Here is a 27,889-nt window from a genome sequence, read left to right as displayed (position 1 = left end):
TGACCAAATCCAAATTGGTTATTGTTTAAGATTTCAACTAGGTTTGATCAACAAAAGCTCACCAACCAACTTGTCATTGACTTGACTTTCTATTAAATAAGAAAAAGACTCAAATTTCAACAATTCGGGACAATAGGTTTTGATCTAAAAACAAAGGATTATGAGGGATAAAACCCCTCATTTTCATTACGTTCTTTATTATAATACAGTATCTTTACCTACGGTAGGCTCATGCGGCATCGGTGATAACATATCAACACCATCATTCGAAGATGTCACACGTGAAGGGCGCTTTCTCACGTAGGTCTTTTGCAAAGGTTTTGGGGTTTTGAATGAAAATTGAGACATCGACACCCCTGCCCTTACATACTCCGGATTCTCATTAAGATGTCTGCACAACAGAAAACATAAGAACATATGTATATTAATCATTTCTCCTCAAGTTCTGTTTCAATTGATGATTTCGAGAAGAACATAAAAGAAAATATTAAGCTCTTTTCATTTATAGACTACGCAGCAACATACTTCTGAACTTCTACCATTGACCGTAGTTTGTTGCCCGATGGTGTCAAATAATACCTGAATATAGCAAAAAATAGCAAATCAGAAAAGTCTGACAATTTATAAGAATTGATTCCAATTTAAAGAGACAAACAAGATATATGTCGGCAGGTTGCCTTGGCCTACATTTCTTTTTGAATCTAAATAATTTATTTTACCTATCTAAAAAATAAAAATTGACCCCAGGTTTCTAAGTTGGTTTAAGTCTGTGAGTGTTGATTCCATGACATGGGTCCAAAACCCGCCGTCACCAACTTATTTGTAATTACTAACAAAAATGTACAATATTGTCAGTAACAAAATTTTCACATTCATTAAAAACAACATTTGCTTGTAAAAGCATGAAGGAAATCATGACTCCCCCCTAGCAATTGTGTTAATAAAACAACTCCACAGCATTGATGTTGATATCTATTTCCATTAAAAATCAATACTAGTATGTATCAACACTTTGCTCCACATCCACACCAATATTAGAGGAACTACTCTAAAATCATGTTCAACATGTAGATCACACAAACCATGGTGATCATCACTATTTCAAGGGAGGACTCCCGCATGCAACCAGCATCCTGTGGATGCCAAAATTGGTGTGTGCCAGGGACAGTTTTGTGTGTGTGTGTGCGCACTCGCGCACACTCGCGTGTGTGTATGAGCGTGGATAAAATCCATGCAAGAGGCGTTATAGCACAAGAATTAAGTGAGCACACTCCAGAGAGTATCAGTAACATTTGGAATATCACTATGCACTTTACAAAGTCAAAGGGACAACAATGTCGTACGCACTTAGAAAGAAAAACAAGTAAAAAAAAAAAATTCTAGAATGAATTTTAAAAAATAAGATTTTGTGAGTGAATTTCTCATATTTATCCTCTATACTGAAATTATACCTGAAATACATAACACAGTGTGCCATCTATAGACAAAAAGATTATGAAGATACAGAACAAAAGAGAGAACCAAATTTTAAATTTATTTAAATTAATATGGATTGATAGGAGGTCGAAACTTCATTCATGTAACGGTTATAGTGAATTACAGGAAAATAGAACTGAGAAGGAATTCATACACATCAGCAAATTTTGTGCATCCTTCGGCTCTTATCTTGATCAATCTTTGCCACCCTTGAGGAGGCTGAGCAATATTAGGTCTATCAATTGCCCAGGACCTGCTACCATCATGCGAAACATCAGCTGGATCATTGCATGATATATGTTCTCTCCACTCATGAGCACTTTCACAAAAAAAAGGCTGCTTCAAGATACTTTCTCTGATTTGTTCATACTTCTCTTTTGTTGGGATAATCCTCCATTTGAGACAATTGGAACATTGAACAACAAACATCTTTAGATCCGACAAAACTCGTAAGGGAGGGTTTGGTGCATCAAGGGAAGCATATTCAGGATAAGACTGCATCTGCATAGATTTTTTTAAAGCTCATGTATTAAATATTCCATGAAAAAAAAAATGACATTAATTGATAGATAAATTTTCAATAGCTATTATGATAGTTTTTGTAGAAGTCAAATCCTTAGTCATTTGATCAAACAAAAAGCGCACAGACGGAAAGAACTTCTATGCATCCACGCAAACATAAAAGATATACATAAATAAGTTATTATTATAAAATATGGGGAACCAAAATGATACACTAAGAAGAATTAAATAATGGTTTAAAATCAATGAAACTAAGTAATTTGATAACATATGAGACAAAATCTTTCAAGAAATTTTTAGGCATTTAGCATTCTTAGGACTTTGTACTTAAACTGGAACTGGTATGTTCAGGTTCTGCTGAGTTCTAGCTTCTTCTGGATATATATAGGTAGGTCTTCTCAAGGTCCTTTTTCTAATGAAATTTTATAAGTCATGCTGTTCCAACACCATAAAAGTATGAGTAAACCCCTTAGTGATATCGTTAAAAAATCACACCATAAGTGAATGAGATTTTGTGACTATTGAATCCATTCACTTATGGTGTGATTTAATAACAAAATCATTTATGGGTTTATTCATATATTTATTGTGGAAATATCATAGCCCAATCTCTTTTATCCCAACAAAAACAAATAAAAATTGGAAGGAGTTGGTGTAAATATACATTAAATGTCAAATAAATCTTCAATAGGTATTTAGAACTCTCCCCTAGAGCCAAAATCTTAAAGACTTGTATTAATGCAAATCTAAGAGTATAGGGATGTAGAAACTGTTCACATGATCAAACAAAATGAAAGGAGTTGCTACTAATAAACATTCATTATCAAATAAACTTTCAATAGCTATGAAAAGATTTTGTAGAAGAATGAATACTTCTTTATTCGATCAACTAAATAGAGAAGGCTGAAAAGGACTTCATCTATGTATCGATGGAAAAAAGAAAAAAAAAATAGTAATAACTAGAAAAAAAAGTAAAACCAAAACAATTCATAAAGTAGAATTAAATAATGGTTTATAAATACAAAATCTAAGAAATTTCTAAACATTAGACAAAATCTTTCAACCTTCTAGAGAGTTTTAATATTTAGCATTTTCTACTATAACCAAACCCTGAATAACTTATATTAATACAAATCTAGGATCTAGCGATGGAAAAATTATGCTCAAGAAAGAAAAAAATGAAAGGAGTTGCTACAAATATACATTAATTGTCAAATAAACTCTCAATAGATATTATGGTAAGATATTCCAAAAAAAAAAAAAGGAAGAAGAAACGACTTCTTTATTTGATCAAACCACACACACATTTACAAGTAATGATTATAGAATAAAGATAACCAAAACCATACATTAGGTAGAATTAAATAATAGTTTATAAATACTGAAGCTAAGAAATTCTAAACATCAAACAAATTCTTTCAGGAAAATTTTAACCATTAGAATCTCCTTCTCTAACCAAACCCTAAATGTCTTGTATCAATGCAAATCTATAAAAATAAAAAAATAATAATAATAAAATGGAGTTTCTACAAATATACATTAATTTTCGAATAATATCTCAATAGGCATTATGTAGGATTTTGTAGAAAAACAAAAATTTCTTAATTTTATCACACTAAATTTAGATCTTAAAAGAACTTCATTTATGTACCACGCATGCGCACCTACACAAATACTACTAATAAATAAATAAATAATAATCAATAGTAATATTACAAAGTAAAGGTGATCAAGAAAATATATTAGGTAGAAGTAAATAATAGTTTATAGATACTAAATCTAGGAAATTTCAAAAACTTAGGTAGACATCTCATGAAAGTTCAGGGCATTTAGCATTTTCCTATATAACCAACCCATAATGATTTGTATTATTGCAAATTTAGGGCTAGAGATGACAAAATTGTTCACAACATAGAACAAAATGAAAGAAGTATCAACAAATATACATTAATTATCAAATAAAATTTCAAAGGTAGTATTATGGTAGATTATGCAGGAAAACATATCCTTCTTTATTTGATCAAACTAATCGTAGAGGGCTAAAAAGGGACTTCATCTATCTATCCATGCAAACACACACATAAACAATAAGAAGTAATCAGTATAAAATAAAGGAAATCAAAACAACATATTAAGAAGAATTAAATAAGGGTTTGCAAATGTTGAATCTAGGTACTTTCAGAACAATGGTAGAATCTATCTGACACAAAACCTTTCAAGAAAGTTTTAGGGCATTCAGTGTTTTCCTCTATAACCAAACCCTAATCTATGGGTCTACGGATGAAAACATTGTTCACAAGAGAATGAAATGAAAGTGTTTCTGAAATCAATCTAAGCACAACAAGAAATGAACAAATAAGTAAGAGATACCTTGTTATAGAAACTCAAGTGAAGAAAATCTAAAAAACTCGAGTTTTTTTTGGAAAAGAAACCAAAAAATGCCCCCTGTGAAACGCAAACCTCGTTTTTATAACCAAAATAAGATATCGTCTCTGAGACAACTCATACCCAACCATTTATGAAATATTTTTAGCCAAAATTGATTAACCTAACCTTGACCCGACCAAACTACGCAAATATATGGGGGGTATAATTACATAGGTAGCTTTGTAGAGATTTATTTTGGAAGGGTATTAATGTAATTAAGCCTTTTATGTAAATAGGGCTCTATGTTTTTATTTTCATTATAAAGATGTTATTGTCTTTTCTCCTCTTATATATAATGAGATTTGGATATATGGATCGGAGGACCACTTAACTGTATGAATGGAATGTATGTGGCACCCATAAACATAATCGGGTTCCATATGGATGTAGAGCATAAACATCATGAACTCTGTGGGGGAAATTCTGAGATAAGGACACGTGGCATGTTCTTTAAACCTGGGAGTACCTCCAGAGCTCAGATTTACCGATGGGTAAGCCCGGTAAATGAACTCCTCGGTGCCAATGGATGATTGAGCTCGGACCCGATTCACCGATATTTAGGTAGGGCGGGTAATTGAAGCATAGGTCGGTTGTACGGATCTGACATGTGCGACAGTTGATTGATAGCATTAGCAACTCACGTCATCCCGGAAGTGACAGGGCAGTTATAACAACTCCTGCAGTTGACATGTCAGAGAGTGAGCTAACTACCCTAAGTCACCTCAAAGGATGGCACAGAAACCAAACCAGATAAATGCCTATAAAAGGGAGAGGGCTATGGGTAAAAAAGGGGTTCGATCTCTTCTTCTCTAAAAAAGACAACTAAATTACACTGATCAATTTGTCTAACTTGATCGTCGGAGTGGGCTGATTTGCAGGTCCGCCCGAGTTGAGAGAGAAGGAAAGTGTAGAGCAATTTCTTGCATCTACAATTTGGCGCCGTCTGTGGAAATCTTACAGGGAGAAAAACGACCAAGATGGGAAGGGCTAGAGGCAAAAATCGTGGAGAGCCATCAAACCCACTACCAGCAGACTCGCCTCCAAACGCGCAAGACCCAATGCTTGCAATGTACAATTTACTCACGGAGATGAGAGAGGAAATGCACAGGGGGTTAGAGAAACAAAATGATGAGATAATGACCATAAGGAGGGAAAACGAGGAACTCAGGCAAAAGCTAGGTGAGCGTGCGGAGACCAAAGAAGGCCCATGTGCAGGGCGAAGTAGCGACCACATTGTCCGAGCAGCACGGACGGAGGCGGACTGGACTGAAGATTCAGCAACAGTCAAAACGCAGCAAGGAAGCTCTAAAGTTAAAGAAACAATGACGAGGAAGGAAGTGGAGGAAATGCTCAGGAGAAGGGATGAGGAATTCGCGCGAGGGAAGGATCCCGCACAAAAGGTACGGAACGCAATTCGGGAACTCAAAGGGACACCATTCTCATCAAGGGTAATGAATTCAGAACCACCCAGATCGTTCCACATGCCGAAGTTTGAAACTTATGACGGGACACGAGACCCTATGGACCATATACTGCATTACAGAAGTCAAATGGTGTTGTACCAGAACGATGATCCATTACTCTGCAAGCTATTTCCGTCAACCTTGAGGCTCGGGGCCATGATGTGGTTCCAGGCCTTACTAGCTGGGTCCATTACGACCTTTTCCGAGCTAGAGGAAACGTTTGTTGGGCAGTTTGTGCACCTGCGAAGGAAGAGGGTCGGAGTTAACACTCTATTTAACCTTCGACAGGAGCCTGGGGAGAGTATCAGGTCATTCGTAACTCGTTTTCGAACAAGAGCCCTGGATGTAGAAGGCATGGACGAGGCCACAGCATGCGCGGCGTATATCGCTGCGGTCACCCCGGGAACACGGTTGCATGAGTCCTTGATCAAGTCTGACCCTACTCGTTTAGAAGATTTGTATGCAAAGGTGAAAAAGTACATCCTGATGGAAGAATCTGTGAAGGGTAGGAGACGGAGCGCTCAGACAGTGGCCAACAGCGAAGGGGGAATGGATGCTGCAAAGGTACCGACCCACCCCAGAGGGGAAGGAAGTAAGAAAAGACGGAGAGATTCGAACGAGCAGTCATGGTGGAAGAGAGGTCGGGTGTATACCCCGCTCAATGAAAAACTATCCGTGATACTAAGGCACATAAGAGGGGAACCCGATTTCGTCCAGCCACCACGGGGGTATAAGGGGAAACCCGGAAAATCATACTGTGAGTACCATGAGGCTGAGGATCACCCTACTGAGGACTGTTATAGGTTGCGCCATATCATCCAGGATATGATCGAAGCAGGGAAGCTCAAAGGTTATGTCTCCGCGGGAAGAAGAAAAAAATGAGAGACTACCGAGAGATCCGAACGAAAGCCCGAACAACGAAAGCCAACTAAAGGTGGGCGTCTAGAGACGGAAGAACGCAAGATAGTCCATACTATCACTGGGGTATTGAGTACCGAAGTGCCATCTAGGCGGGAGATTCGGGAGAGAGTGAAAAAGATCCGCCATATGGTCGGGGTCAACAGTGTGACATCGGGAGTACGGGTAGCAGGAACGACGTGCAACGGAGTAGATTCCCGGGCAATTGTGTTCACGGAGGATGACCTGAGGGGAACGGCAAGGCCCCATCAGGACGCACTAGTGATTGCACTCCCAGTGGGAAACGTCGAGCTCCGTAGAATACTGGTGGATTCGGGAAGCGCAGTGGATATCCTGTTCCTGAGCGCGGCAAAGAGGATGGGGGTTTCAGAAAGTTTGGAACCAACATTAACCCTCGTTTATGGGTTCAATGGTACTCCGAGCAGTCTGGTAGGAGAAATCACACTCCCGATCACAGCAGGATCAAAAGTGGTAATGACGAGATTCCTGGTAATTGATGCGGACTCGGCCTATAACGCGATCCTGGGGCGGAGATGGATACACGAGATGAAAGCAGTACCGTCAACCTATCATCAAGTTATTCGTTTCCCGGGAAATGAAGGAATAATGGAGATCAGGGGTGACCAGGAGATGGCGCAGAGGTGTTTTCACCTGACCTTGAAACAAGACCGAGGCCCCGAGGAAATTCCTCAGAAGAAGAGAAAGGTACCACCAACTGGGAATGAAGCTTCATAGCAATTACAGAAGCAGCCGCAACAGGAGCAGCGGCTAACAGTTGAAGAAGTCGAAGCCGTGGACCTCGACGATGACGGAGGTCAGCTGGTTAATGTTGGTACCACAATGTTGGTGGAGGAGAAGGCGGCGTTGCTCCAACTTCTGAGGGCGAACAAGGACGTGTTTGCGTGGTCATTGGAGGACATGCCCGGAATAGACCCTTTGGTGGCATGCCATAGACTAAATGTCGATGAAAGCTTCCGACCTGTTAGACAAAAGTCGAGGCGGCTGTCTCCACGTCTCAGGCAGGGGGTCAATGAGGAAATCGAGAAACTTTTGAAGGCTGGGTTTATTAGGGAAGTAGAATACCCAGAATGGAAAGCAAATATAGTGGCGGTACCGAAGAAGGACGGGAGGATGAGAGTGTGCATCGACTTTACGAACCTAAATAAGGCATGCCCAAAGGATAGCTTCCCGCTGCCAAGGATCGATCGGTTGGTCGATGCCACTGCTGGTCATGAGAGAATGTCATTTATGGACGGATACTTGGGGTATAACCAAATCCCCCTAGCAGTGGAGGACCAGGAACGAACATCATTCATCACCGAGCAAGGGTTGTTCTGTTTTAAGGTCATGCCGTTCGGTTTGAGAAATGCCGGGGCCACTTACCAGAGACTCGTGACAAAGATGTTCGAAGGATTAATTGGGAGGATCGTGGAGGTGTACATCGACGCTTTGCTGGTAAAGAGCAAGAAAGCAGGAGACCATCTGACAAACCTCGAGCAAACTTTTGATCGACTGAGAAATTTCGAAATGAAGTTGAATCCGAAGAAATGTGTTTTCGCGGTCTCCTCTGGGAAATTCCTCGGGCACATTATCACCAGGAGGGGCATTGAGGCCAACCCAAACCAGATCCGGGTGTTGGTAGAGATGCCGAGCCCCACTAACCAAAAGCAGGTGCAGAAATTGGCGGGGAGAATAGCTGCGCTGAATAGGTTTATCTCCAGGGTATCCGATCGATGCCATCCGCTCTTCACGTTGTTGCAAAAAGAGAAGAATTTCACCTGGGGTGCGAAGTGCGAGGCAGCGTTTAGCGACCTAAAGAAGTATTTGGGGCAGTCACCGATCCTTAGCTCTCTAGAGGAAGGAGAGGAGTTGGGAATTTACCTGGCAACAAGTTCATCGTCAGTAAGCTCGGTTCTCTTTAAAGTCGATATGGGACGGGAATACCCTATCTACTATGTTAGCAAAACGTTGGGCCTATCGGAGATGAGGTATACCAGGACGGAGAAGGTGGGATTGTCGCTCGTCTACTCAGCACACAAGCTCAGGCCTTACTTCCTTTCACATCGTGTTCGAGTTGTGACGGACAGCCCATTAAAAGAGATGATGCACAGGACCGAAAAGTCAAGGAGGATGGCGAGATGGACTGTAATCCTCGGCGAATATTACTTACAATTCGAGTCACGGACAGCATTAAAGGGACAGGTATTGGTAGACTTCTTCGCTGACTTCTCGGTTGAAGATCCGAACTGGGAAGAGTTGGAAAACGAAGACGAAGGGGCGGAAGATGTGGAGTTGTGGGACAAACAAGCAGGCTGGAGAATTTTCGTCGATGGTTCATCGAATTACTCAGGCTCGGGAGTGGAAATAGTCCTTGTGACGCCAAGCAACGACAGGCTGGAAACGATAATCAAGCTTGGGTATCGGGCGTCGAATAATGAAGCTAAGTATGAGGCAGTCATCCACGGGCTGAGAATGGCAAGCGAGTTGAAAATCGCCCGGGTAAAGCTCTGTACCGATTCCCAGCTTATAGCAAACCAGTGCAATGGGGAATTTGAAACAAAGGATGAACGCATGGCGAAGTATCTAGTCTCAATAAAGCGGGAGATTAAGAAGTTCGACCAAGTGGAGATACGCTAGATACCGAGGGATGTGAACAGGCATGCAGATTCGTTGGCTTACATTGCCTCAATGCTAGGGGAAACGGAAGGACGGTCTTTACCGGTGGAATATCTGCCTAAAGCAAGCATCGAACACGAGGAAAGGGAATGCGCGCAGGTTGGAAGAGCCTCGGGATGGATAGAAGAGTTCACGTAGTATCTACACTCAAAGGTTCTGCCAACAGACAAGGGGGAAGCCCGAAAATTGCTTCGGCAGGTCGAAAAATATACTCTCGTTGGGGAGGAGCTGTATAGGATGTCCTTCGGTGGACCACTTCTCAAATGCCTTAATAAGGAAGAATCTGAGCTCATAATGGCGGAGATCCACGAGGGAATCTGCGGCAATCATTCGGGAGGACGGTCGCTCGCCAATAAGATTATCAATCAGGGCTACTTTTGGCCAAGGATGCAGGAAGATTGTAAGAAGTACGTAAAGACCTGTAATCAATGCCAAAAACATGCCCCTATGCATTTGCAGTCGGCCAGCGAACTCCACCCTATGAAATCACCCTGGCCGTTCTCGATATGGGGTATGGACATCGTTGGACCTCTACCTCGGGGAAAGGGGGGTAAGCTATTCATCCTGGTAGCTACAGACTATTTTACTAAATGGGTGGAAGCTGTTCCCCTAACACGGATTAGGGAAGAGGAAGTCATCAAATTCACGTGGGAGCACATCATAACGCGCTTTGGAATTCCTTATGCGCTGATCTCCGACAACGGCACGCAGGTCAAGGGCAATCGTGTGCAATCGTACTTCAAGGAATACAGAATTCGATCACTGCAGTCGTCACCAAGATATCCGCAAGGAAATGGCTAAGCTGAAGCATCCAACAAGACAATCCTCGGGAACTTGAAGAAAAAGCTAGCGGAACATAAGGGAAGATGGGTAGATGAGCTACATAGCGTCCTATGGGCATATCGGACCACGGTAAGAAGGGCAACAGGTTTCACCCCGTTCGCACTAGCCTATGGAACGGAAGCTATTATTCCAACCGAGATACAGGTTCCTACTACGAGGACGCAAGTGGCTGAGACAGGGCTCAATGATGAAATGTTGGCTCGGAATTTGGATTGGTTGGATGAGACGCGAGAAAGGGTGATAGAGAAATTGGCACGGTACCAACAGGCGTTGAAGAGGTCTTATGACCGGAAGGTACGTCATAGGGAGTTCAAAGTCGGTGATATGTTGTTACGAAAGGTATTTTCTAACACCAAGGAAGTCAATAGTGGTAAGCTCGGCTGTAACTGGGAAGGCCCATACATCGTGCGCAAAGTCGGGGAAACGGGCGTTTACTACTTGGAGACGCCGGCAGGGGAGGAAATTCAATCACCATGGAATGTATTCAATTTAAAGAAATATTATCAATAAAGTCGTCTTTGCGCTTATGCCTGTTATCCAAGGGAAAGCCTCGGCCCCTCCATAGGAGCCGAGCCCAACTGAGGAGTTGGTCGGAAGGGAAAAGCCTTGGTCCCACCACGGGGACCAAGCCCAACTGAGGAGTTGGACAAGGGAAAGCTTCGGCCCCTCCATAGGAGCCGAGCCCAACTGAGGAGTTGGTCGGAAGGGAAAAGCCTTGGTCTCACCACGGGGACCAAGCCCAACTGAGGAGTTGGACAAGGGAAAGCCTTGGCCCCTCCATAGGAGCTGAGCCCAACTGAGGAGTTGGTCTGAAAGGAAAAGTCTTGGTCCCACCACGGGGACCAAGCCCAACTAAGGAGTTGGACTAAGGGAAAGCCTCGGCCCCTCCATAGGAGCCGAGCCCAACTGAGGAGTTGGTTCGGAGTTAAAACCTTGGTCCCACCACGGGGACCAAGCCCAACTGAGGAGTTGGACTAAGGGAAAGCCTCGGCCCCTCTATAGGAACCGAGCCCAACTGAGGAGTTGGTCTGAAAGGAAAAGCCTTGGTCCCACCACGGGGACCAAGCCCAACTGAGGAGTTGGACTAAGGGAAAGCCTCGGCCCCTCCATAGGAGCCGAGCCCAACTGAGGAGTTGGTCTGAAAGGAAAAGCCTTGGTCCCACCACGGGGACCAAGCCCAACTGAGGAGTTGGACTAAGGGAAAGCCTCGGCCCCTCCATAGGAACCGAGCCCAACTGAGGAGTTGGTTCGGAGTTAGAGCCTTGGCCCCTCTACAGGAGCCAAGCCCAACTGAGGAGTTGGCCTAAGGGCAAAGCCTCGATTCCTCAACAAAAGTCGAGCCTAGCTGAGGAATTCGTTTGAAACCAAAAACCTGGTCCATACTAAGGAGTCTGGTTCAGAGTCAGAGTCCCGGTTCTTCACTGGCATCAAGGCCATGTTAAAATGCCAAGATCAAGACAAGATCTCTGCCTTGAACAGATGACGAGCCTAAGGAGTTAGGTATAGTTAATTATTTTGGGGTTTCTTAAGCAATAGGCCTTAACATAAAAGCAGAAAAGAGAAAGCAAAAAAAACGGAAGGCACAAGAGTTGACACAAAAAATATATGTTTATATACTTCCATTGGGATTACATATGAAGTTACGAAATTGTGCTACAACGAAGGAAAAAAAAACTATTCATCTGCTTCAATCGCTACCACGGCATCTTCGGGGGCTTGGATGTCAACTGGTGCAACTGGGTCTTCGAGACTCGGCTCGGGAGCAGCGGTTGGTATAGCCTCTGGGATAACCTCCGACCTCTTTGCAACGGCCTCGGTTTTCCGTAGCTTCGCCTTTAGCTTATTATAAGCTGCCTCCCAGGCTTCCTCTGAAGAGTCCAGCTGGGCCTGGAGAGAGTTGAGCTGATCTTGAAGTGCTCTCTCCTGCTCTGCCTCCTTCGCCTTCACCAGCTCTTCCAAGGAAGAGATCTTCCCCTCCGCCAGAGCTAACTTGTCTTTATTCTGCTCCAGCTCGGATAGTGCGCTGTCCAAACTTGATTGGAGCTTCTGGGAATTGGCCGCAGCCGCATCCCGTTCAGCCTGAAGCTGAAGAACACGACCTTCCGCGGCCCGAAGGTTATCCACGGAAGCGTCGCAAGATTCCACGAGCTTGGCCATGGCGTGTTGAGCCTGATCAGGAAGGAAGAAACGACGTTAGCAGGATGAAAGAGTGGAAAAGATATAGCAAATTAGAATAACAGAACAAGTAACTTACCACGGCCAATGCTCGAAACGCGTCACGTGAGAATTTTGCTGAATCAGCTGCAAAACTTCGACGAACCTTCTCGACGTCACGCGGGAGCGCGGACGCATCGAAGATTGCCCGGGCTATTTCCGGGTCAGATAAAGCAGAGTCCTTATCAGACACCAGCCTCCCCCTGATCATGGGTTGTACCACCCATGGAGAGGGAGGGGGTAGACTTCCCCTCTACGCCGATCCAGCCGAGGATGCCTGCGATGGCTCGGCTGGATGGTTAGATTCCTCGGGAGCAGGAGGTGGAGGCAGTTGGAGCACTGGAGCCGGGGACCGGGGGCCCCTCCTCAACCTCTTGAGGAGAGGTTGGTGGTCTTCCTCTTCCTCTTCGTCCTCCCTAACAGCACGTCCTACCCCAGATGTTTGGATGGGATGGGCAGGGAGAACCTCCGCGACTTCCTCTTCGGAGTCGGAGCCTATTACTGGCGGGGGCCGTTTGGACTGCAACGCCATGTCTGATGGACAGACGTTGGGGGGGAGGAGAGCAGTGGCGTGGTTGTAGAGGTCGGAGTTGGAGAAAAGATGGGTGATCACCATGGAGTCACCAGGGAACTTATCTTTAGTCGGATCTGCGCAGAATCAGACAGTATAAAATCAGTATACACAAAAAAAAACAACCAAAAAAAAGGAGAGAAAACCAAGAAACACTCACCATGGGGGTTGAAGGAGTGATACAACAGGGGGGGAAGCTCGTCCCCGGAAGCGCCTTCCCACTGACCGGAGAGTTGGATTGGAAATAAAAACCAGTCCTTGTCCGAGTCGGGAAGCTCAATCAAGGACGGCTTCCCTCTCCTCTTTGAAAGATAAAAGAACCCCGGCCTGTTCGGACATTTTTTAAGGACAAACTGTGCCCTAATGTCCGAAAGGCCGAGCTGCAGGCCTTCTTCTAGTCTGTCATTCATTAGCTCGAAGGCCTGAATTAGACGGAAGAAGTTCCCGCTCATTTGGCCAGGAGCCCTCCTGTAGAAGTTCAGCACCTCACGAGTTAGCCTGTTGAGAGGAACTCGGAGGCCGGCCTTCAGCTGTCCCCAGTGCACCACAGTGGCACCTGAGGAACACTCGCGCTGGACAAGGGTCTCATCTACATAAGATAGACCCACACCGCTGGGGATGCTGAAAGCATCCCGGACAGCGTCCAGCGGAGGGCGAACAGGGGAGTAAGTTTTCCCCTTGGCCACTTTTAAAGAAAAGAGAAGCAGATGAGAGGGGAGGAGTCTTGATTTCGTTACCTTACTCTTCAAAAAAGCTAGGGGCCTTCGGTCACCAGGTGGCAGGCAATCAAATGGCGCAGCAAGGGCGCGGCGGAGAAACAGCCGAAGGCACTAACGAAAGCAGAAAACACGCGAGGAGACAACTGGGCAGAGTAACGGCAGGAAGAGTGAAAGTGAGAATGAAAGTGGGAAATGAGTGGGGTATTTATAGACCAAGTGGGCCTTGAGATGTGCACTCAAGATCAACGGACGGGGTTTCTCAGATGGGTTATGATGGGACATTAAATAATGAGAGATCCGATAAGACCGTTCGCCCCTCATCACGCGAATCGAGCCATTCTCGGGACGCCACGTGTACTTTCTATAATAATTGCGCCGTTAAAACCAACAGACATGACACACCCTGCGAGGCCAGCCCGACCGATCGCCGTTATCGAGAAACGAAAAGGCTAGACAACGATTAGCCATAAAGAAATCATTAACCATAGCTGAGATCCATTGGGAAGCTGCCACGTGTCAACTCACCGATTCCTTATTATTTTCTCGAGCACCCGAGCAATCCGCCCGAATCCTCGAGAGGGGGTATTGTGGGGGAAATTCTGAGATAAGGACACGTGGCATGTTCTTTAAACCTGGGAGTACCTCCGGAGCTTGGATTTACCGATGGGTAAGCCCGGTAAATGAACTCCTCGATGCCAATGGATGATTGAGCTCGGACCCGATTCACCGATATTTAGGTAGGGCGGGTAATTGAAGCATAGGTCGGTAGTACGGATCTAACATGTGCGACAGTTGATTGACAGCATTAGCAACTCACGTCATCCCGGAAGTGACAGGGCAGTTGTAACAACTCCTGCAGCTGACATGTCAGAGAGTGAGCTAACTACCCTAAGTCACCTCAAAGGATGGCACAGAAACCAAACCAGATAAATGCGTATAAAAGGGAGAGGGCTTTGGGTAAAAAAGGGGTTCGATCTCTTCTTCTCTAAAAAAGACAACTAAATTACACTGATCAATTTGTCTAACTTGATCGTCGGAGTGGGCTGATTTGCAGGTCCGCCCGAGCTGAGAGAGAAGGAAAGTGTAGAGCAATTTCTTGCATCTACAAACTCCAAAATAAAATGAAAAGGGAAAAAATGACACTTTTCATTATTGGATTTAAATTTCAATGGACATCTATTTGCAAGGTCTAGGATCTAGCCCAAATAATAATAATAATAGTTATTGTTTTTCCAAACCTAAGCTATTCCACGAAGTCTAGAGAATAAGGTGCACTTGGAGTCGATAGGACCAAAATGAGGACCTCAGTCCACACTCTACATGGTCTTCCAGTCCATATAACCTATATATATATATATAGGGGGGCGTTCAAGGGCCAACTTTTTAGCAAACTTTTTGGCAAAACATTTTTCAAAACATAGGTTAGAGGTTTTGGAATAGGGGGGCGTTCAAGGGCCAACTTTTTAGCAAACTTTTTGGCAAAACATTTTTCAAAACATAGGTTAGAGGTTTTGGAATGGGCTGATTTTTGGTGAGGATGATCTCTACGGTGAGGAGATCATCATCACCAAAAATCAGCCCATTCCAAAACTTCTAACCCCATCAAAAACAGTTTACAAAAAATGGACGGTCCACAATTTTTCAGCTTGTAAACATGGGTTAGAAGTTTTGGAATGGGCTGATTTTTGGTGAGGATGATCTCCTCACCATAGAGATCATCCTCACCAAAAATCAGCCCATTCCAAAACCTCTAACCTATGTTTTGAAAAATGTTTTGCCAAAAAGTTTGCTAAAAAGTTGGCCCTTGAACGCCACCCATATATATATATATATATATATATGGGTCCCGTTCGCCACCCTTAGTTTTACCACACACTTTAACAAACGCGTTTTGTCTTACATGGGTTAGAAGTTTCGGAATGAGCTGATTTTTGGTGAGGATGATCTCTATGGTGAGGAGATCATCCTCACCAAAAATCAGCTCATTCCAAAACTTCTGACCCCATCAAAATTTATTTACAAAAAATGGACGGTCCACAATTTTTCAACGTGTAAACATGGGGCTAAACATTTCGGAATGGGCTGATTTTTGGGGAGGATGATCTTCTAATCATAGAGATCATCCTCACCAAAAATCAGCTCATTCCAAAACTTCTAACCCATGTAGGACAAAAAACGTTTGTTAAAGTGTGTGGTAAAACTTAGGGTGCTGAACATTTCCCTATATATATATAGGGAAATGTTCAGCACCCTAAGTTTTACCACACACTTTAACAAACGTTTTTTGTCCTACATGGGTTAGAAGTTTTGGAATGAGCTGATTTTTGGTGAGGATGATCTCTATGATTAGAAGATCATCCTCCCCAAAAATCAGCCCATTCCGAAATGTTTAGCCCCATGTTTACACGTTGAAAAATCGTGGACCGTCCATTTTTTGTAAATAAATTTTGATGGGGTCAGAAGTTTTGGAATGAGCTGATTTTTGGTGAGGATGATCTCCTCACCATAGAGATCATCCTCACCAAAAATCAGCTCATTCCGAAACTTCTAACCCATGTAAGACAAAACGCGTTTGTTAAAGTGTGTGGTAAAACTAAGGGTGGCGAACGGGACCCATATATATATATATATATGGAAATGTTCAACACCCTACACTTTATCAAACGTGTTTCGTCTTACATGGGTTAGAAGTTTTGGAATGGGCTGATTTTTGGTGAGGATGATCTCTACGATTAGAAGATCCTCCTCACCAAAAATCAGCCCATTCCGAAATTTCTAGCCCCATGTTTACAAGTTGAAAAATCTTGGACCGTCGATTTTTTGTAAACCATTTTTTATGGGGTTAGAAGTTTTGGAATAGGCTGATTTTTGGTGAGGATGATCTCTATGGTGAGGAGATCATCCTCACCAAAAATCAGCCTATTTCAAAACTTCTAACCCATGTAGGACAAAACATGTTTGGTAAAGCGTAGGGTGGTGAACGGGACCCACATATATATATATATATATATATATATATATAAGAGATTTTTTTTATTGGGTTCTAATATAAATGACCCCCACATGCTATTCTAGTATAAATAGAGAAGAAGAGGGGTCGAATCTATTCAAGTTCGACCCTCTCTCTCCTCTCTTTGTTTATTCTCTTTAGTTTCTCTTGTGGATTGATTCTTGGTCTATAACATGATATTGGAGCGTCTTTGCTCTTAGAGTAATCCATTCCTCCTCTTCCTATTTTTCCTCTTCTCTTTTTCATCTGATTTGTTCAAACCCTAAGGCGTTGGTACAAAACACGACTTTGGAGTTTTCGTTTGGTGTAGTTTATGATTTTTTATAGTTTCCCGATGATTGTGAAGCCCGTGTTGCAATTTTGACGCCCCAAATTTCAGTTTTTAGAACAAATCTGTCAATAGTATTCCATGAACAGTGTTTGTGGATAGTGTCATGTGAACAATGCTACGTGAACAATACCCTGAATAGTGTTTTCTACACACAAAAAAAGGTTTTAATCCCTAGATGTATATCTAGGGCCTTGTTGGTGGTTGTGGGTTGTTGTGATTTTTTTGGGTCTTCATGATCAGTTTTAGGAGCTTTATAGGCATATTTTTTGTGTTTGGTGGTGTCTAGGTTGTTTTTGGGTGGTTTTAAGGTTTTAGATTTTCTCAAAAATCGTAGTCATAGTTTGTCATCTACCATTGCCACCCCTCTCATAGGTGTTTTCTACACCTATTGCTATTACTTTAACAATGTTTTTGCTCTCTGATGTGTTATGTACCTTTTTAGTCAGATTTTTTCTCTTTCCAACTTTGAATGAAGGTGATTTTTTTTCCCTATCAGGTTTCTATGCAGTTTTTTTTTTTTTTTTTTTGTGGATTATTGGTGCTGGTTGTTCTTGATTGTTGAGTAGTTTCTTGACTTACCTTGCACATCAATAGTTGTTCCCATAGACACTCGGGTTGGTAATCGGGGTAGTCGTAATGGCGCACGTGGTGGTGACTCTGGTCGTGGTACTGATAGATATAGTTGGAAGTGACGACTATTGTGGAAAGACTAGTCATATAAAGGATTGTGGTTGGGAGAGATGTAGACATTCTGATTATGCCTACCAAACATCTGTTGATATGTCATCAGCCTCTGTTATTCAACCCTCTGCTCCCAAGACCATGGTTACCAATTCTAAGTCTCAGGACAACATTGCTGTTCAACTGATGTTGGACATCTACAATCCTAGTTAGAGTTTTATTAGGATTTTGATCAGGGATCAGACCTTTTGATAAGTCTGGCTGAAAACGTTAACTTAGCGCTTTTAGGAGGCAACCCAGTCTTTTTAATTTTTTTAGGATGAGTAGAGTAGTTAGGACTTCTTTGTTTTCTTGTAATTATATGATTCCATGTAAGAACTTAATTTCCCTTCTTTTTCTCAATTTGAACTCACCAAGAAGGGAGAAGGGGTACAAGGGTTGAGAATTTCAAGAATTTTTCTTAAAATAATTTCTTGGGATTTTCTAAGGGAGAAAATTTATTTTCTTGAAAAAATGTTCACTTAAAAAACCCTCCAAACCCTAATATCCTTCTCCCCAACAACCACATGCTTATAGATCTGTAAGGGTGGAGTTCAACGAGCACCCACCTAAGAATGAGTGCACACCGAGCCCAGACTTTGAGGACGTGTCCTAACTTGATCAGGTACCTTAGTAGGGGCAAAGAAATTCCTTTGGAAAGGTTTTTAGGGAACTCAAGAAAGTCAATCAACGATATAAAGATCTGTAGATTGGTCAGTATTTGTTGATTGAGCATTAGATTGAGAAGCAAAAGGCACGTGCAAGTGCTCAGGCTGCTTATGGTTCAAATTCAGATTAGGCTTTATTTCTTTCTTCGATTAGGATATTCTTTTTTATTAGTTAGGTTATTTTTCTATTCTAAGGTATGATTTCTTTTATGCATAATTGTTTTGGAAATTATCATTATTATAACTTTCATTCTTTTCAGATCAATTGTAACAACATTTTGCGACTTAATTTCAAATTCGTATCAGGTGCGATCTACCTTTTATCTCTATTTCCTTATTGCATGCATATTAAGGACAATATTTTATTTAGATTCGGGGGTATTAAGGTTAGCTCACCATTTCATTAATGTAGTTTCAAGCTTTCAAAAAATTTAAAAATATTTAATACTTTTAAAATATTTTTTAAAAATCTTTGTATGTATTTTTTATATATGAATTTCAAATCTTAGTCGTATGTCCTCAATTTTTTATCACGAGTCCTTTTTATTATTCCTCACCAGAAAATCATAAAAAAAAATTACTTCGAAAAATTCACGTCACTTTTTATTTCAACTACTTGAAAAATTAGAATTCATGAAACATGAGTTGACCTTCTTCTCTATCTAAAGTGTTAGGGAAAACCTAGTTTAGTCAACTTTGACTTTCTTGTCCTTTGGTTGCTTGGTTAAAAGAAAAACAAAATTGAAGTTAGTATAACTTCAACAACAATAGGATTAGACTAGGTACCTTGAAAAGAACTACTTACTTTTTAAAAAAGAAAATCAGAAAAATGGTGATGTGTGAAAAAAGAATATCAAAGAAAAAGCAGAAAATTTATAAAAAGACCAAAGCAAAACAAGAATGCTAGAACTGAAAAAGTATAAAAAGCAAACAGTCCAATGAGGTCAAATAAAGTATATCCAGTAGGGTGAAAGCTGTCAGTGATAAAAAAATAAGTAAGCTAGAATATCATAGACAAAGCCCTTAGAAGTATTAAACTAAACATCCACACCGCTCACTATCTCAGATAGGATGCTTAGTTTTGAGTTAGAATTTAGGTAAAATCGATCATTATTAGCATTTTTTCATAATTGGGTTTCAATTTCAAATTTGGTAATTCAACAGACACCGATCTTCAAGGTCTTGAATTTAGCCCAACCAATGTTTATAGTTATTATTTCTCCAAAGCTAAGTTATACCACAAAATCTTGAGGGATACGGTGCACTAAGACCTACATGGCAGTCGACAAGACCAAAGTGAGGACCTCGTCCAAGCTTCACATGGTTCTTTGATCCATGTTACCTATAAATCCCAATTTATGGTGATTATTTAGCATTAATTTGGTTAATTGGACATAATTAATCTTTTTTTGTGTGTGTGTGTGTAGGTGTGCAAGGTTCAAGGTTCAAAAGCATGGAAAGAGATGGAATTTTAAACGAAGAAGATTTGCAAAAGGGTGGAGGAAAAATGTGGGACAAGTACAAGGAAAGACTCAAAAATAACAAATATAAAAGTTTCCAGAAGAGTTTTTTTATTATTATTGATAAGCTAGGGTTGAAGGGACCCCTCCCTACAAAAGCCAAAAAACACTTCTAACGAGTGTAGATACAAGATGAATCTTCTTCTACAATTTTTAGGAGATCTTGAGGAACACTGGAACTATCCTGAATTATAAAAAATCCCTCCAAATCAGCCCTCAATTTTGCTAAAAGATCCGCTCCCCTGTTTGCTTCTCTCTATTGGAACTCAACATCACATTCATCAAATTCTAGGCCTTGGTTTGCAATCTCCAATAGCATCTCTTCATACTTCCATGACGGAGTATAATCTCCCTTTATGCATTTGATAGAATACATCGAATCTGATGAGATCAGAATCCATTTGAACTCTCTCATTCACACAAAACGCATAGCTTCCAAGATTGCTTGTAATTTAATCTAAATAATATCCTTTTCTTCACTATTACTCCAGCCAACGAACTTAATTCTCCCCTCTTTATCTTGTCCAATGAAACCAAAACCAGCACCTTGCAAAGATAACGATCCATCTGTATTTATTTTCAGCACATTATCCACTGGGGGTACCCACGTTAGAGTATGAATTGTCTTTGGTATCAGTGAAAATCCGCATTCCCAATTCTTTAACACCTGCAACTTCACCTCTGTGTTGTTGTTCACAACGATTATTCCATCAAAACGATGCCTCGCTACCTCTTCCACCTGTTTTAGAATCACCTCCTTTCGAACATACATTTCAGCAAATAGTCGTTGATTTCTTTCTTTCCAACAAAGATAGATCATTGCACAGAAACTCATATACAACATCTAATAAATCTGTTTTTCCTTAAACAAAATGCTTTTAAGCACCTATATTTCGTCCTCAATTGTCCCCGTTCCAACTCTTGTAAGTCCAAACTTTTGCAAACATTTTTTCCAAATACAGCTAGTGTATGGGTATTCAAAGAAAATATGATCATTTGTCTCTTGATTATTGCAATACAAGACACACCTTGAACCCTAATTAAATCCCCTTTTATTAAGATTTTCCATAGTAGATAATTTCCTTTGAATCGCTAATCAAGCAATAAAGGAAAACCATAGAATGCCCTTCTTACTCCAAATAATCCTCCTCCATCCCATTGACTCCCACCTTCATCGACCACATCATAGGCTGATTTCGTAGAAAATAGACCATTTGGTGCTAGTCTCCAGATTACTCTATCTCTTAATAGCATCTTAAAAACTCGTTTAGATGAAATAATATCAATAATTTCTTCCATACAATCATTATATGGTCTAGGAAACACCCATCTATTCTTCAAAATGAAATCACAAATCACTGCATTCTTGTGGCTATCGAATTGATTAATAATTCGATTTCCAAATCTAGATACAATACTCCCTTCCTGTAGCCAAGGGTCTCTCCATATTTTAGTGCCTTCACCATCCCAAATAAAAATCGAATATGCTTTCTCACAAATTCTCTTTCCTTCAAGATACCTCTCCATGCCCAAGAAGCACTATTTGGAGGTTGGCATCCCCAAATATCCGCATCTCCCACATATCTTGCTCTCATCCATTCCGCCCAAAGCAAATTATTTTCCAACAAGCGCCAAAATAATTTAGCCCTACCAATTTTATTTAAATCCCTAAGTCGTCGAATGCCAATGCCTCCCTTATCAAAGGATTTACAAATTTTACCCCAACTAATTAGATGAACAGAGCGACCAAGGGAAGAACCACTCCACAAGAAATTGTTAAGGGTATTTTCAATTTTTTTTAAAACACTAACCGGGATATTGAAAGATGCCGACCAATAAATTTGGAAACTAGATAGAATAGATTTAATGAGCTCGAATCTCCCAGCATAAGATAACAATTTCGATTTCCACCTCTTCACCCTTTTAGCAACTTTATCAATCAAAGTTTGACAAAGATAATGAGTTAATTTGAAAGAGAATAACGGAAGACCCAAATATTTAACAGGAAAATTTTCCTTCGAAAATCCAAGAATGGACAGAATATGATTTTGAGTTTTACATGATTCACTGAAAAATACTTGGCTCTTTGATTCATTTACTTGAAGACCTGAAACATTGTAAAAAAATTCAAGACATTTCAAATAGATGAAGCTAAAGAAACATCATCATTTGCAAAAATTAAAACATCATCTACAAATACCAAATGTGACACTCCCAGAACACTTGATATACTAGGAATACTCAACTGATTTGAAGAAATTTTTTAAGTTAGAATGCAAGAAAATGCTTTCATAACTATTGTAAACAAATAAAGAGAGAGCGGATCTCCTTGACGTAAGCCTCTTTCACTTTTAAAAAACTCATGAGATGAGCCATTGATAAGAACTGAGAAACTTGGTGTGGAAACACATTCCAAAACTCGATCAATCCAAACAACAGGACACCCTAATTGAAGGAGAATTGATTTCAAAAATTCCCAACTGACACAATCATATGATTTCCTAATATCTATTTTTGCACAGATAGATTGTGGAGAGTTAGGACTACGATAATTATGAACCATTTCATGAGCAAATAGAATGTTATCCTGGATTTTTCAACCCTTAACAAAAGCCGATTAGTTAGGAGAAATTATTTGAGGAAGACAAATTGCTAATCTATTTGCTAACAATTTGGAAATGATTTTATAGATGAAATTGCAAAGGGCAAAAGGTCTATATTTTTTAAGGCAATTGGCATTCTCTTCCTTAGGGATTAAACAAATTAATATTGCATTGATTTCCTTTAGCAACTTCCCTTTCTTGAAAAAATCCATCACCGCTCACACACCTCTTCACCAACAACATCCCAAAAATTGATAAAGAATTCAACCCCAAAACCATCCGGACCTGAAGATTTATTTATCGGGGAATCAAAAATGACAGATTTTATCTCCTCCTTACTAACAGGTCTCAATAAAATAAGCACATGATCCGCAGAAAATTTAGAATTGAAGGGCACTATAAGACTTATAGAATTAGTCGGATTACAAAACATTGAAGAATAATACTGCGTTGCCCAAGCTCCAATCTTATTTTCATCTTTAATCAGAATTCCTTGATTCATTTCCAATTTCATTATTCCATTCCATGCAATGTTTGTCACTACTAAAGAATAAAAAAATCTTGTATTTTTGTCCCCTCTCGTAGCCACTGAACCCTCCACTTCTGCCTGTACAATTGTTCTTCAAGATCTAGTTCCTCATTGTAAGCCCTCATCGCTTTCACCTCTTGGTTTTGCAATGAACTCTCCATTGGTTGTTTCTGAATCCTTAATTGTACTTGATACAGCTTCTCCTTTGCTTGCTCCTTTTGGCCATGAATATTCTCAAAAAAAAAATTATTCCATTCTCTTATCGCATATTTAACCATCCGTAGCTTTCTAGTGACTTTAAACATAGGAGTGCCCCTTATATCTTGATTCCAAGCTTCAGAAATCATTTCCTTAAACCTTGGTTTTCCAATCCACAAAGCAAAAAATTTAAACACTTTGGGACCCCCCGTCGAATTATTTGGAAACACCAATTTTAATGCAGAATGATCCGACACACCACAAGGCAAATAGCTCAACCTCATCTGAGGGAATTTAACCAACCATGACAGATTGATTAACGCCCTATCCAATCTGCATAAAATCCGTCTCTCGCCAACCGATTTATTTGTCCATGAGAACCACTCATCATTTGTCCTCAAATCTTGCATACCGATCGAATTGATAAAATTATTAAAATCCTGCATTGCTCAACCCGAAGCATGTCTACCTCCAACCTTTTCTTCTTGAAATCTAACTGTATTAAAATCGCCCAAGACGTTCCATGGATCCTGAGTATAAAGAAGACTAAGATCATTCCACAGCATTGTTCTATCCCTTTCATAATTCCCAGCATAAACAAAAGACATGCAGCTCACAAATCCATCCCTCAATCGAGTTACTCTGCAATGGATGGCTTGATTTGATTCAAATAACTTTTGAACAAAGAAGCATAATGTATTCCATCCCACCCAAATTCTACCATAATAATGGGAAGCATAATTATCAATGAATTTCCATGATCTTCCTAACCGTTTCTGAAATTTCAATGCATCTACTTCCTGAACTTTAGTTTCACAAAGACCCATTAGCTCAATCTTCTCATCTCTAATAAAATCACAAATTGCTTTCTTCTTTCGAGCATAATTAAACCCTCTAAGGTTACACAATACAATAGACATTATAACAATTTAATTGGATTTCCCTCGAAAGGGATGGACCATGAATGTGTAGATTTATTGACAGCTTCAATCACCTGTTTCTTCCTTGTATTCTTCATGCCCTGTTTTTTCCACGATAAGATATTGTTCATATTACCAACCTCACGACCTTCATTCTGTAAATCAGTTGATTCATTAGTGCTTGGAAAGCATTAGTGATCTTCATTGAATCGGATTATCCTTAGCCTGGTCCGCTCCAATCGGACTACCCATAACCGAACCAGATTTTCTGAAGTTTGAATTTGACCCACGTTTGTTAGCAACAATATCCCACCCGTCTTTCGTTGGAGTAGTCTCCTTAACTACCAAAGCCGATTCTCCCTCATCAATCGAATCAGATTTTGAATTTGAATTTAGATTTCCTCTATTTTCGTTCTCAGATACTACCACGTCATCGTCTTCTTCCCCATTGCTCTCAGCCATGCCTGCACCTACTAACTCATTTCCTCCACTCCTTTCTCCTCTAGAACATCGTCGAACTCACCTGTCTGCTTTGCAGCTTAAGCCGAAATAATTTTAACCGGATTTCTTTTCGTTGTCTTCGGACATTGATCATTACTGTGAGCAAACATTTCTCATACTTTGCAAGGTTTAGGTTTCCATTCATAGATAACTTTTTTATTAAATTTCTCCCCATTCTCCCTCTCTAGTATGACTATCTCTGGGAATTTGCTAGAGCAATCAGTTTCTACCCAGATCAACGATGAGGTCAGTGGTCCGATCCCACTAGTACGTAGATTTGAGGCTTAGGTGTAGGCTAGGGTTTTGGTGGATCTCATAAGTTCCTCGTATGGTTTATAAATCCCGGTTTAGCGTCTCAGGAGGGGTGCACACTAGATCGGGTAAATCCAATAACCGAACCAATCCGAAGCCTTTTCTTTTGGATTGGTTCGGATTGAACATGGTTTGGTTCGGGTACGGATTATATATATGTTTACTTATTTATTAAAAAATAAAATATGATTTCCTTTCTTAGTTTCTTTTATCTATTCTCTCTTCTTAAAGTTCTTTCAAGAAAACCTAGTCGTTCATCTCTCTCACCTCGTCACTCATCACTTTTTTCAGTTTCTTTCATCTATTTTCTATTTTTTTTCATGATTTTCATTTTTAATGCGTGATGTTTTGTTTATGCGTGTTATGTGTTATGCATGATGCTTTGTTTAATATTTATTTTGTTTAGTTTTAAGTTTTAACTATTTTAATTTTACTAATGAAAATAATAAGTATGAGAATCGAGAATCAATCTGAACCAATTCGAATCAAGATTGGTTTGGATTGGTTTGATTCTATAGGGTAATTGGATTGGTTCGGTTCCTAATTGTAGAACCGATCATGTTTCGTTTGATTTCGATTTTACCACAAATCCGAACCATGTGCACCCTTATAAAAAGAGAACTAAAGCATATAAAAAAATGAAGAATAAAAAAAGGCTAAATGCACACTTTAAATTTAAACAGCCATAACTTGAAGTCTCAAAACATAAAATAAATTACTATTAATTGAAAAGTAAGTTTATCATGCATGAGAAGTTGATGTAATGCAATATACCACCAAATAAACAAAATTCGAATGAAACGAATGTAACTACTGACCTTCGATTTGCTAAATAGTTGGGATCAGACCAATGACCTCATCGTTGCAGTGCAGATCATCCAATCTCGATCTATCATCTTCAAAGCTTTCTTCCTAAAAATTTAGGGAGATTGATCAATTGAGCTACAAACACAAAGTTCAATACAGGTCATACTTTCAACATTTATTTACAATTACTAATTTATCAAAATAAAAGGAGGTTTTTTTTTTCTTTTTGATATAGCTAACATAAATTTATTATAAAAAAAACAAATTTACAGTTGAAATACATTTTAACAAAAAAAATTCTATTTTTTCAACTTAATATGAACACTTGATAGCCTAAATCAGATTCAGGATTCATTGGTAGTATAGAAATTAAGAAATAGTTTAATCAAACACACCGATCTTGACTAAAAACAGTGGAAAAGGCTGTGGATTAAAAAAATCAACAACCAAACATTCAACGATATTAAAAGAATATAGATTAGAGCCAAAAAATCGACTCACCTCAGAAAAAGCACTCGATCATCGCCCGAGCCTTCTTTGAAAACTGAAAATTTAAGCTTTTGTTAGCTTGTATTGATGACTTGGTTAACAAAAACGATTAACTGACCACAAAAGAAATCGAGACAGAACAATATATGAGCTAGGGGTTTGTGGGTGAGATATGAACCTTGAAGAATAGATGAAGAGGTTCTTGGTGTAGGCTAGGGTTTTGGACTTTTGGTGGATCCCATAAGTTCTTAATATAGTTGTAAATCCCAATTTTAAGTCTTGACACTCACCTTACCAATATGACTCGGTGAGCCACCTAGGTTTCCAACGATTTCTTAGTTTCATTGGAAATCCAAGTGACTCACCCAAGTCATATCCGTAACGTGAGTGTTGAGATTCAAAACGGGGATTTACAACTATATAAAGAACATATGGGATCCACCAAAAATCCAAAACGCTAGCCTACACCAAGAACCTCTTCTTCCATTCTTCAAGGTTCCTATCTCACCCACAAACCCTACCTCATATCTTGTTCTGCTCGATCACTTTTGTGGTAAGTCGATCGCTTTTGTTAACCAAGTTTTCGATAAAAGCTAACAAAAGCTTAAATTTTTTATCTTAAAAGAAGGCTCGGGCGGGGAACGAGTGATTTTTCCGTGGTGAGTCGTTTTTTGGCTCTAACCTATATTCTCTGTATATCGTTGAATGTTTAGTTGTTTATTTTTTAAATCCACAGCTTCTTCCACTATTTTCAGTTGAGCTAGGTGTGTTTGATTAACCTATTTCTTAATTTGTATACTACCAATGAATATTAAATCTGATTTAGCCTATCAAGTGTTCATATTAGATTGAAAAAAAATAGAATTTTTTGTTAAAATATATTTTAACTATAAATTTGTTTTTTTGTTTTAAATAAATTTTTGTTAGGTATATATATATATATAATTTTAAAAAAAAAAAAACTTTTATTTTGATAAATTAGTAATTGGAAACAACTGTTGAAAGTATGATTTGTATTTAATTTTGTGTTTGTAACTCAATTGATCAATCTCCCTAAACTTTTGGGATGAAAGATTTGTTGTGTGAATTTCTCATATTTATCTTCTATACTCAAATTATACCTGTACTATGTAACACAGTATGCCACCTACAAACAAAAAGTTTATGACTATAAAGGACAAAAGAGAAAACCCACATTTAAATTTTATTTAACTTAATATGGATGATAGGAGGGCGAAAGCTCATTCATATAATGGTTATAGTGAATTAGAGGATAATAGAATTAAGAAGGAATACATACAAATTAGAAAATCGTGTGCATCCTTCGGCTCTTATCTTGATCAATCTTTGCCACCCTCGAGGACATTGAGCAATATTAGGTCTATCAATTGCCCATAACCAACTACCATCATGTGAAACATCAGTTGGATCTCAATATATCTTCTCTCCACT

The 27,889-nt window shown here is 39.9% G+C and overlaps 2 protein-coding genes across 6 annotated transcripts; both read right to left on the bottom strand.

The window, feature by feature from the left end:
* On the bottom strand, positions 1 to 26,094 carry LOC147393057 (methyl-CpG-binding domain-containing protein 2-like). Of its 5 annotated transcripts, none has more exons than XM_086457017.1 (4): positions 25,960 to 26,094; positions 1,601 to 1,977; positions 526 to 579; positions 1 to 391 (listed from the first exon to the last, which is right to left on the bottom strand). In XM_086457017.1, exons 2-4 carry the CDS (start codon positions 1,975 to 1,977, stop codon positions 199 to 201), a joined length of 624 nt encoding a protein of 207 aa, XP_086313143.1. In that variant the 5' UTR covers positions 25,960 to 26,094; the 3' UTR covers positions 1 to 198. The 5 variants fall into 5 exon arrangements, with proteins under 5 accessions (XP_086313143.1, XP_086313142.1, XP_086313141.1 ...); XM_086457016.1 differs by lacking the exon at positions 25,960 to 26,094 and adding an exon at positions 4,211 to 4,717; XM_086457015.1 differs by lacking the exon at positions 25,960 to 26,094 and adding an exon at positions 4,369 to 4,715.
* On the bottom strand, positions 23,225 to 23,854 carry LOC147393058 (uncharacterized). The gene has a single exon (XM_086456475.1). It carries the CDS (start codon positions 23,852 to 23,854, stop codon positions 23,225 to 23,227), a length of 630 nt encoding a protein of 209 aa, XP_086312601.1.
* Positions 26,095 to 27,889: the final 1,795 nt, after the last annotated feature.

This window comes from Akebia trifoliata, chromosome 10 (assembly GCF_017979445.1).
Source record: "Akebia trifoliata isolate Shusen 1 chromosome 10, ASM1797944v1, whole genome shotgun sequence".
NCBI classification, from domain to species: domain Eukaryota; kingdom Viridiplantae; phylum Streptophyta; class Magnoliopsida; order Ranunculales; family Lardizabalaceae; genus Akebia; species Akebia trifoliata.
The sequence above is the reverse complement of the archived record's forward strand: the minus strand, read 5'-3'. Positions and strand labels throughout refer to the sequence as shown.